The 12223-nt window shown below is 36.8% G+C and overlaps 1 protein-coding gene across 5 annotated transcripts in view; it reads left to right on the top strand.

Annotated features, from left to right (window-relative positions):
- Positions 1–5392, top strand: part of IFT80 (intraflagellar transport 80) — a 126861-nt gene extending 121469 nt beyond the window's left edge. For 4 of the 5 annotated variants that reach the window (XM_079155506.1, XM_079155504.1, XM_079155503.1 and 1 more), the window contains exon 19: positions 3057–5392. In XM_079155506.1, coding sequence (XP_079011632.1) covers positions 3057–3066 — 10 coding nt within the window. In that variant the 3' untranslated portion in view covers positions 3067–5392. The remainder of the gene's footprint in view (positions 1–3056) is intronic. The other variant, XM_079155502.1, reaches the window with a different exon arrangement.
- The last annotated feature ends 6831 nt before the right edge of the window (positions 5393–12223 follow it).

Consider the following 12223-nt stretch of genomic DNA (forward strand, 5'->3'; position numbering starts at 1 on the left):
CTAATTATTAATGATGTTGAACATTTTTGCATGTATTGATTGTCCATTTGTATTTGTTCTTTTGAGAAGTGTATGTTTAATTCATTTGCTCATTTATTAATAGGGTTATTTCGTTTTGGGGTGTTAAGTTTTTTGAGTTCTTTATTTTTATTATTATTATTATTTTTTTGTGTGTGTGATGCTGGGGATTGAACCCAGGGCCTTGTGCTTAGGAGGTATTGAGTTCTTTATATATTCTAGATGTTAATCCTCTGTCAGAAGAGTAGCTAGTAGAGACTTTTTTCCCACTTTGTGGGTTCTCTCTTCACATTCCTAGTTGTTTCCTTTACCATTCAGAAGCTTTTTTAATTGATGCCATCCCATTTAATAACTGTTGGCATTATTTCCTGAGCTTTAGGGGTTCTGTTGAGAAAGTCGTTGCCTGTGTCTATGTGCTGGAGTGTTGACCCCACATTTTCTTCTAGGAGTTGTGTAGTTTCTGGTCTAATTCCTAGGTCTTTGATCCATTTTGAGTTGAGTTTTGTGCAGGGTGAGAGATAAGGGTCTAGTTTCATTCTTCTACATACGGTCAATCAGTTTTCCCAGCAGGGTGAGAGATAAGGGTCTAGTTTCATTCTTCTACATACGGTCAATCAGTTTTCCCAGCACCATTGGTTTAAAAGATGGTCTTTTCTCCAGCATATGTTATTGGCACCTTTGTCAAGGATCAAATGACAGTATCTGTGTAGGTTTCTCTCTGGGTTCTATTCTGTACCATTGAGTTATGTGTCTACTTTTATGCCAGTACCATGCAGTTTTTGTTAATGTAGTTCCATAATATAATTTTAAGTTAGGTATTGTGTTGCCTCCAACATTGCTTTTTTTTTTTTTTTTGGCTTAGACTTGTTTTGGCTATTCAAGGCCAAAATGAATTTTAGAACTGGTTTTTCTAGTTCTGTGAAGAATATCATTGGTATTTTAATGAGATTGCATTGCATCTGTATATTACTTTTGGTAGTATGGCTATTTTAACAATATTAGTTTTGCCTATCCATGAATATAGGAGATCTTTCCATATTCTGAGGTCTTCAATTTGTTTCTTCAGTGTTCTACAGTTTTAATTGTAGAGGTCTTTCACCTTCTTAGTTAGATTTATTTCTAAGTTTTGTTTTTTTTTTTTTTGTTTTTTTTTTGAGGCTATTGTGAATGGAATTGTTTTTCTGATTTCTTCCTCAGCAGATTCATTCATTATTGGTGTGTAGGAAGGCCATTCATTTTTGTGTTGATTTTGAAGCCTGACATTTGCTGAATTTATTTATTAGCTCAGTAGTCTTTTCGGGGAGTTTTTTGGATCTTCTAGGATAGGATCATATCATCTGCAAACAGTGCCAATTTGACTTCTTCCTTTCCTATTTTTATCCCTTTTATTTCCTTCTTTTGCCTAATTGCTCTCATTAGAATTTCTAATCCTATATTAAATACTAGTGGTGAGAGTAGACATCCTTGTTCCAGATTTTAAGGTAAATGCTTTCAGTTTTTTCCCATTTACTATGAAGTTGGCTTTGAATTTTTTCATATATATCCTTTATGGTGTTGAGATAGGTTCCTTCTGTCCCTAGGTTTTTCAGTGTTTTAATCATGACTGAGTGCTGAATTTTATTGAAGGCCTTCTTTGTGTCTATTGAGATAACTAAATGATTTCTGTCCTTAATTCTATTTATGTGATACATTACATTTATTGATTTGCATGTGTTAAACCATCCTTACATCTCTGCAATAAAACTAATAACTTGGTCATCAGGTACAATCTTCTTGATATGTTGTTGAACACAATTTGGTGACGTTGAACACAATTTGGTGATAGTAAGTATTTTTGCGTCTAAGTTCATCAGGGATTGTAGTCTATAATTCTCTTTCCTTGATGCCTATCTGGTTTTGTTATGAGTGTGATACTTGTTTCATAGAATGAATTGGAAATGTTCCATCCCTTTCTGTTTCATAGAATAATTTGAGGAGTTTTGGGATTAGTTCTTCATTAAAAAGGTCTGGTCAAATTGAGCTAAGAATCCATCTGGCCCTGGGCTTTTCTTTGTTGAAGACTTTTTTTATTACTGGGGTTTTATCTCATTACAAGTTATTAGTCTTTTTGGTGTTCTTGTCCTCTTGATTTAATTTTGGCATATTGTATGTATGAATCCCTTTCTTCTGGGTTTTCTAATTTATTAGAGTATAAGTTTTCAGACTAGTCCCTAGTGATCCACCAGATTTCTGTGATGTCTGTGGTGATTTCTCCTTTTTCATCTCTAATTTTATTAATTTTTTTCAAGTCTTGCTTCAGAGAGGACACAAATTCCAAATTTTATTAAACAGTAGAATGTGTTTTCCTAAAGAAATTGCTTATAGAACTCAGGGATGGAGTCCTTTCCTAACATCAAAGCTAATGAACTTAGAAGAGGAGTAGGTCTGGGCTAGGAGAAGGGAGACAGCAGCATGGATAGAAGTTAAATAAAAATGTTATCACTTTTCAATTATACTTTTTATGTCTCTCCCAACCTTTCCTTCCCTTTGCTTATTCCAATATATTTTTATTACTGTCTTAATGATTATCATTATCTTTGTATCACTGAGTTGTTGCAAAGGAGCTACTTGCGTAGAATATGTTCAAAGGAAGCTGATGTCTCCCTGTCTTTCTTCATAACTAGGTTTCTCATGGAAAATTTAATGTAGAAGATGTGAAAAACTGGCTTATTGGAAATATGGTTTAGTGGACAGAGTGCTGTCCATTTTTTCCTCTGGTTTGGAGGAGAACAGTCCACCTTCTCCCTTGCCTTGTCCCTGAGTACTTACTTGTGTAGAAACCCTAAAGCTCCAAGGGACTTTTTCAATATAAATAGCTACAATTAGATTTTGTTCTTTTAGATCACAATGAGAGTCTGCTTTTTTGTTATATAATTGTTCTATTTGGTCTTATTTTTAAATATACTTCATTTTTTTGAGCATATTTATTCTTGGTTCTTTTGGATTTTAAAAAATGTCTTATACTGTATGAGCATGTGTTTTCTTTTCTTCTATTGTAGCTTCAAATAGATTGGGAGAAAATCAAAGCCAAAATTGAGATGGAAATTACTAAGGAACGAGAGCGATCATCAAGCAGCCTGTCCAGCAAGAATATGGGGCTAAAGCACTAAGTGCCATGCTAATTTTTAAAAATGTTATCTTTTGAAATTAATTTTGACTAGACAAAGATAAGCATGTTTTAGTTGCTGAAGAAAAATGAATCAACTTTAAATAATAATAAGCTCCTTCTACATATTAGTAAAAGAACATTCAGAAAGATTAAGCACAAGATAATTGATGTAATGCCATCTTTTATATTTTTCTAACTAACCATTTCTTTATACTTATCTATACCTGTTGATTACATTCCAGTTTTTTGTTCATTACTTTATCCCTGAATCTTCAGCATCAACAAATATTAATATTGATAATAGAACATTGGACTCTAAAATGTATGGGCTATCATTAATTTCTATTTGACCTCCATATTATAAAACACCTCCAAAAGTTTATAAAAAAAAAATCAATAAGAATGGATTTTTGAAAATGTGTAACAATGTAGATACTTGTACATCGAAGTTCATAGCAGCATTATTTGAATAGTAAAAGGTGAAAACAACTCAAATATCCATCAATAGATAATTGATAAACCAGTGTGGTATGCACATAAAATATTATTATTATTAACATGGAATTAAATTCTGTTACGTGCTACAACATGAAAAATTATGCAAAATTAAATAAACTGGACACAAAAGGTCAAATATTCTATGATCCTACTTAGATGAGAATAAGCAAGTTCATAGAGACAGAAAGGGGAATAGTGATTACCAGGGACCAGAGGGAGGGGGTGGAGTTTATTGTTTAGTGGATATAGAGTTTTTGTTTGAGATGAACAAATTCTGAAAATATGAATAGTGGTTATGGCCTTACAACCTCATTAATATTAATGCCTCTGAATTTTAGTCTTAAAATGATAAATTGTATTATGTAAGTTTAACCTAATTTAAAAAACATATCTAGAATGAGCAGGAGATATTTTCCTTATTCCTCTCCTGACTTGAGAATGTTCTGGCAATAGGCCCTAGGAATCTGAAAGATTTGTGAAACTCTCTTTAGACGATAAACCTATTTGACTAGCCTTAACTCACTCTGTCCCCAAATTACTATAACCACAAAAGCTTTTTAACAGTAACACAAATATCCCTTAGAAAGCCTTCCACAAAATTGTATTTTGGAAACAGTACATTATAGAGTGTATGTGCATACACGTGGGAAAGGGATTACCTCTTTCACCTCCATTTTAATTACTCTGTAGGTTTCTTTTATAAAAATGTTCTTTACTTTTTAACACATTTCTTTTCTGAAATGTTGGAATGTGCTATTCTTGATCCAGATGCTGGATATAAGTTTGTGAAATCTGACTATGCAGTTTATTTATAAGTTGTCCTGAAAAGTTTATATATACTTTCTATGTTGTTATATTTCATTGAAAAACTTAAAAAGAAAATAGTTTAAAGGACAAATTCTATGTTATGTATATTTTACCATAATAAAAAAAGTAAGAAATACTAATGACAGGTTTGTGTTCTAACAAAAATTCTCTGATATCCTATAATTCAATTCTGACACTGACTACCTGGGGCTGGCATCAGATCCTACAAGTTAAACATCAAGTTCCTCAACAAGATTGCCCTTTCTTCAGACATCGGTTGTAAGTAAAGTCCCCAGCCTACCTTGAAGTTTCTAGGTTACCTGGATTTGTGTCTGAGTTGACTGCACATTTGGGGGTTCCCATAATCCCTCTTTAAGTTTGATAATTTGCTTCAAATTTGATAATTTGAATGACTCATAGAACTTACTGAAAGATGTTACTTAACGGTCTTATTAAAAGGACACAAACTTGAAGAAATGCAAAGTCTAAGAAAAAGGAGGGGGCTTTTGAAGTTGGATGGAGGGGAAGAGGAAGGGACACAGAACTTCCATACCTTCCCTGTGGAATCAAGGTGCAGCATATTTCCCAGCACGTGAATGTGTTTACCAACCAGGAAGCCCCCTTACCCAGCCTTCCTGTCCTGAGGGTTTTTTTTTTTTTTTTAATTAGGGTTTCTTCATTACATATGCATAATTGATTAAAACATTGGCCATGCAACTAAGCTCAGTATCCAGGGTCCTTCCTCTGCCTAGAGATCTAGTAACTGAAATTCCAACCTTTTGATTTTTTTTTTCTCTGGCAACCAGCTTCCATATGACTATTATCTAGATTCCCTCCTCAAAAGTCATTTCATTAGCATAGCAAATACTTTTACCACTCAAGGAATTCCACGGATTATTTTGGATTATCTGTGCTAGGAACCCTCTTTTTTTTTTTTTTTCACATAAGGGAGTTTATTAAGCAAACAGAGTGTCTCCCTGCAGGGTAATGGAGAAAATGAGAGGAAAAGAGAAAGGAAAGAAAAAGGGTGCGTGCTAGAGAGAGTGGAAAGCCAGGAGGAGGAAAAGCAAGTGTGTAGGAGAGAGAAGCAAGAAGGGAAAGTTGGAGGTTGAATTCCACCAGGCTAACAGGGGACCAATGTCAGAAAAGGATACTTGCAAGCTGACTAATGACCCAATAGCTAGCTAGGATGTTCACGGATTGACAAGTGGTTGGAAGGCGGGGAAAATGGCTGCACCAGAAAGGGCGGGAGAGCAGCTTTATACATTATATTCCCCCATTTCTGTTTTTATAAGAAAATCTTTTGCTCTCCAGTTCTTTTCGAAGCCTTCTCTCTCCTTCCTGCCTAAGTGACAGGGGCTGGTTTTGCAGTTAAGATGTAAAAAGTCCATTCTTCCAGACTTCCAAAGGCAGATGGTTTTCATGGACTTCATTTCCTCGATTTCACTGATCCCCTATTTCTACACTAACTACCTGTCCCCAATTCTGACTTCATTCACCCCTCTAATTCTAGGAACTCCTTCACTGCTGTAGGGAAAGGGGGTGATGACCGATCTGGCTTCTTCGAGCTAGAAGGGGGCAGCGTGGGGCAAGCAGTTTGGAGTTCCCTTTTTAGAAATCGGGTCAATTAAGGGGTCCATGGTAGAAGTCCGGAAGGGAAGAGCAGGTTGTAATGGCATCTGGGGATGGGTGCTTCTATGAGAGAAGAACAAAAAGACATGAATACTGAAATGAGATTGATACAATAGAAATGTTGCAGAATCTGGAACATGCCAATGAATATTATAAAGATGACGAAAGTCAATAATTCCTCACCAGGGGGTGGAAGAACTGAGAAGTTGTTCCCATAACAAGGCCTAGCAAAGGTTGGAGAGGATAAGGCCTTTATTTGGGAACTTTAACATTGTTCAGGTTATCAGGAATATAAACACAACATTTAGTAGAGATCTCTATATTTCTGTTACTTGCAAACATAGATTAAGCCTACCCGTGTCTGTAGGCTTTAAACTGACTAAAACTTCTGACTCTGGCAGTTTCTCTTGATAGTTATCAGGCTCATTTGCCTAAGAATCTCTTTTGTAGATTTTAGTCTTTATTCTAGTGGGCTAACACAAGTGTACATCTTAAGTTACATTTAAGTATTATTTCTTTTAAATTCCCAAGAATGGCTATATTTTGGTTTTAACTGTTTTGCTAGGTGTTTAAGATTAAGTTGATCAAAGTGACATGTTCCTATCTGTTAAAAGTCAGCTGAGTTCCCACAGGGGTCACTCATAGAGAACTTAAAAGCAGCTTCTTAGCTCCATTAGTGCCTTGGTTAGGCAGGGTCTCCTCGATGAGGTGGCTTCCCTTGAAAGCACCAGGGATGTCTCCCTTTTTCCTTGACCCTCCTCTGCAGCAGGTGCACTGAGTGGCTTTTCCTCTAGTGGTCTCATCAATCTCATCATATAAAGAATAATGTTTTTAAGTATGTTACTCCATGGAATAACTTTGTAAATTAATTAGATGTCTCTGACAAACACATTTGCGTAATCCCATACATGTCAACTCTAATTCACTCATTTTTAAAAAACCAAGATATCAGACAAGTGTAAAAAAAAAAAGATGTTAGACAAGTGTAAACAGTATTTGCCATCTCTTTCCTGTTGAAGAAAAGTCCTAGAAAAACTGATAGACATTTTATAAACATCAATATTTTATTTGTGTGACCACCTAGAGACTTGTGAGTTAATTTTAAAGACATTTTACTTCTATTAGTTTGCCCAATTTAAATTGAACCTCTTTAAATCACGTGAATTAAAAATATTTGGATCCATTTTTAAAATTTTAATTTTTATGCACGCTTATATTTAACACAAAAGCAAAGGTCTTGTAATGCTTACCTCCATTGCAATGTAACAGATGTTCAAAAATAACTCTAGAGTTGGATAAAAAGAACTGATCAAAAATTATTAACCTAGGTATGTAGGATCAAAATTGTGAGCTCAAAAATACAGCATTTAAGAAAAACAAAAGTCCTAGAAGAAAAATGATAATGGTCATTAATTAAAGCATGAGAAAATGAGGAGAGAAAAGGTGAAAGGGAGAAAAGTATTCTGAGTTGTAGCCCAGGAGAAATTTAAAATGGACACTTTTTCTTTGGGTTTGAGACTGGTCTCCCACTGTACCTTCCTCCATTTACATTTCAATGTAAGCCTTGATTGAGATCTGAATCTGAAAGGGGCTAAAATGTTCTAGCAGAAACTTGATGCTTAGGTCCTTTTAACCCTTTTTCCTGGTTAGTAATTAATTTAGGTTTGGAAGCAGAAAATTGTCGAACAATTATCTCCCACTATTTGTGGGGAATGGGGCTGCTTATATTACATGGGGCGCAGGGGAAGATGGAGAAGCAGGGTCTGGAGGCGCTTGAGCCTGCAGGAAGAGCCAAGAAGCAAGAAAGAAGAGACTTGAAGATAAGGAATCCCTTTCCATCTGCCTGCTCACTCACCGACACTGTGTGCCATTACATAAACGGATTTTGATGGCTTTAAGCCGGGGGTTGGGCGAAGGGTTCCCAGGGTGGAATCTGCCAGATTGGAGGACCCAGATTCCATGGTGGGGACTGATACAGCCGAGTCTGTGGCCAGGGCGTCCCGAGGCCAGAGTACTGGGCTGGAGATGAGGGGCAGCACATTGATTGTGTCGTCACACAAGCACCAATGTGTGTGCCGGGCAAAAGCCGAGAAGAGTTGAGGACCTGATATCAGGGTTTTCAAGTGCGAGTGCACGAGTGCGAGATGAGCCTCAACCCTGAGAGTATCTTCACCATGAAATCAGGAATCCACTCGGCAGATAAGACCGACTAAGGGGGCTGCTGTAACTGTAAAAGTTGCTGGGGGTACCCCCACCCCTCAGCCGCCTCGAGGGTATAAATCGGCCTAGGGGAACCAGCCTAGAGGACTCACCAACCTGAAGTCCGGTGATGAATGCAGAGCAGAGCGTCCGGGCAGAATGGAAGGTGGGGCCGTGTCGGGGTCACTGGGGCTTAGACAGAGTTCCACTCGCTTAAGAGACAGTGGAAGATCCCATCCGAGTCACGGCACCAATGTAAGGAAATCCCACGACACCACGCCGGACACAGAAAATCACATAAGGGAGATAATTAAGCAAACAGAGCGTCTCCCTGCAGGGTAAGAGAGAAAATGAGAGGAAAAGAGAAAGGAAAGAGAAAGGGCGCGCGCTACAGAGAGTGGAAAGCGGAGGACTAGGAACCCTCTTATCTCGCTCCCTGGAAGATCAGAAATACTCTAGTCTTTGACTATAGTATGTTTTATAGCAAAAGAATCAGAGCCTAACAAATAACAGCAACATTTGTAATTTTCCAACATACTTAACAGTATCAGCATTATAATCTTAACAACAAGGTCAGTGGTAATAGGCTATTACATTATGGTAGGTGTGAAGAAATAAGTTTTAAAATACTGGTACATTTCTAGAGTTCCATCTAGAAATTAGTTCAGTCCATCATTTTGAATGTTCAACATATCTTCCAGGATGAAGTCACTTAGATTTGCAGGCTTCTATTTGATTGTGTCAAATTCTAAAAGCAAAAATGGTCTCAGTAACACATGACTTCAACCATTTCAGGTATCTGATAGAAATGAGCTAAGGGTTAATGTCATCTGTTCCTCTGAGCCTCTTTTGAAGCAGTAATGTAATCCTGGAATTCTCTCATCAATTAATTTATGCATTCCTTCACCTTTGGCTACTATTCCTTCCCTACATGTATACCCAAACTTTTCCATCTTTGAAAGGGACAGTACATTTGACCATTGTGCTACTCTAGATTCTAGGTAATAATAGTGATCTAGCAAGTACTTCACCCTCAATCTATTCCATATAGAGTGGAATTACATAAGTACAAAATTAATAGGCTATTTCTTCCAATTATCAATATAACTACATTCATGATTAACTTTTGCCAAACAGTGTGCTATGGTTTGAATGTCCATTCCAAAACTTACATTGAAATTTAATTGTGACTGTGAAAGTATAGGAGGTGGGGCCTTTAAGAAACGTTTAGGTCATGAGAACTCTGCCCTTGTGAATGAATTTTTTTTTTTTTTTATCAAAGGAGTGGCTTAGTTATAAAGCAAGTTCTCTTAAGTGTGTTTTCTGTTGTTTCTCACCCTCTCACATGCCTTTCTTGCCCTATAATATCCTCCATCATTCATACACAGTAAGAAAGCCCTCCCCAGATCCTGGCACCTTCATGCTTCCCAGCTTCCAGAACTATGAAACATAAATTTCTTTTCTTTTTAAATTGTCCATCTTCCGCATTCCATTACAGCAGCAGAAAATGGACCAAGATATGGGTGAAGGCACAACCCATCTCCATCAGGCACTTAAGAATTCTGACATAGAGGGTTTTTTTTTTTTTTTCACAAGCTCATTTTATTGAATAGATAAAATATTCATTCAATCATTCACTTGTTAAAGTTAACAAATATTTTTGAGTTCCTGCTATTTGCCAAGCATGGTTTTATTCACTGGGATTATAGCATTTAAAAAAAAAAAAAAAAAAAAAAAGCTTTGTCTTCAATGCAATAAAGCAAACATTATTATGTCCATTGTACAGCTGAGAAATTGAGATATGTGAAGATTAATTTGGTTAAAAAAAGAATTTTTTTGCTTTTTCTTTTTTTAAATTATTCTTTTTTATTTTTTTACAGACTGCGTTTTGATTCATGTACACAAATGGGGGACATCATTTTGTTTATATGGTTGTAGAGGATGTAGGTTGATACCATTCGAAAAAGGCACACTTTTCACATTGCTGGATTGCTGGTGGATTGCAAATTGGTGCAAACACTCTGGAAAGCAGTGTGGAGAATCCTCAGAAAACTTGGAGTGGACTCACCTTTTGACCCAATTATCCCACTCCTCGGTTTATACCCAAAGGACTTAAAATTAGCATACTACAGTGATGCAGCCCATCAATGTTTATAGCAGCTCAATTCACAATAGCTAGATTGTGGAACCAACCTTCAATTGATGAATGGATAAAGAAACTGGTATATATACACAATGGAATAATATTCAGCCTAAAGAATATGGTATCTCTCTGCCATTGTTAGATATTGGTCTTCCTTTGTTTGAATTGGTGCAATATTTTCTCTTCTGGTAATACTCTAACATTAGCATTTATCCCCAAATAAGCAAAACCACTCCACAGAGTATCTCTTTCTGCCAGTATTCATATGTAGCTTCTCCCAGGTCTAGTGGCATCAGTCCTACTTATCAGTTAGGGATAGGGCCTTCCACCTGGAGACTATATCCCAGAACCATCTATTTGCAGTCTCTGTCTCTCTCTCTGGCAGACAGAACAGTTCTAGTGGGCATTTTGTTCCTCAGCAGATATAAGAGGAACATGTCTATATTCAGTCCATCTCTATAATGTCAAGTGAACACACTGGGTTATCTGCTCCTTGATTGCACATTCCAAAGCTGGAAGCAGTTCTGATGGGTTTTGACACGTTCCACTTTAGTGCACCCTGAAATTCCCATTGTGATTTCCATAGGGTTGTGCCCAATAAGGACATTCCTCTAACAGGAGATCCCTTTAATTGGCACAGTCTCCTTTTGCCTGACCATGTGGTCAGGCCACTGATAAGTAAAAACAGTGCATCACACAGCAAGGGATATTGCAATACCAGAACTTCAACTATACTACAAAGCAATAGTAACAAAAACAGCATGGTATTGGTACCAAAATGGTACAGAATAGAGGACACAGACACAAACCCAAATAAATACAATTTTCTCATACTAGACAAAGGTGCCAAAAATATGCAATGGAGAAAAGATAGCCTCTTCAACAAATGATGCTGAGAAAACTGAAAATCCATATGCAAGAGAATGAAACTAAACCCCTATCTCTCACCCTGCACAAAAATCAACTCAAAATGGATCAAGGACTTTGGAGTCAGACCAGAGACCCTGCATCTTATAGAAGAAAAAGTAGGTCCAAATCTTCACCTTGTTGGCTTAGGATCAGACTTCCTTAACAGGACTCCCATAGCACAAGAAATAAAAGCAAGAATCAATAACTGGGATAGATTCAAACTAAATAGCTTTCTCTCAGCAAAGGAAACTATCGGCAATGTGAAGAGAGAGCCTACAGAGTGGGAGAAAATTTTTGCCACTCATACTTCAGATAGAGCACTAATTTCCAGAATATATAAAGAACTCAAAAAACTACACCAAGAATACAAATAACCCAATCAATAAATGGACTAAGGATATGAACAGACACTTCACAGAAGAAGATCTACAAGCAGTCAACAGATACATGAAAAAATGTTCACCATCTCTAGTAATAAGAGAAATGCAAATCAAAACTACCCTAAGATTTCATCTCACCCCAATTAGAATGGCGATTATCAAGAATACAAGCAACAATATGTGTTGTGGGATGTGGGGAAAAAGGTACATTCATACATTGGTGGCGGGGCTTCAAATTAGTGCAGCCACTCTAGAAAGCAGTGTGGAGATTCTTTAGAAAACTTGGAATGGAATAACTATTTGACCCAGCTATCCCACTCCTTGGCCTATACCCAAAGGACTTAAAATCAGCATACTACAGTGATGCAGCCACATTAATGTTCATAGCTGCTGAATTCACAATAGCCAGATTGTGGAACCAACCTAGCTGCTCTTCCATTGATGAATGGATAAAGAAACAGTGGTATTTACATACAATGGAATATTACT

This window comes from Sciurus vulgaris, assembly GCF_902686455.1.
Source record: "Sciurus vulgaris genome assembly, chromosome: 10".
Classification (NCBI taxonomy): Eukaryota; Metazoa; Chordata; class Mammalia; order Rodentia; family Sciuridae; genus Sciurus; species Sciurus vulgaris.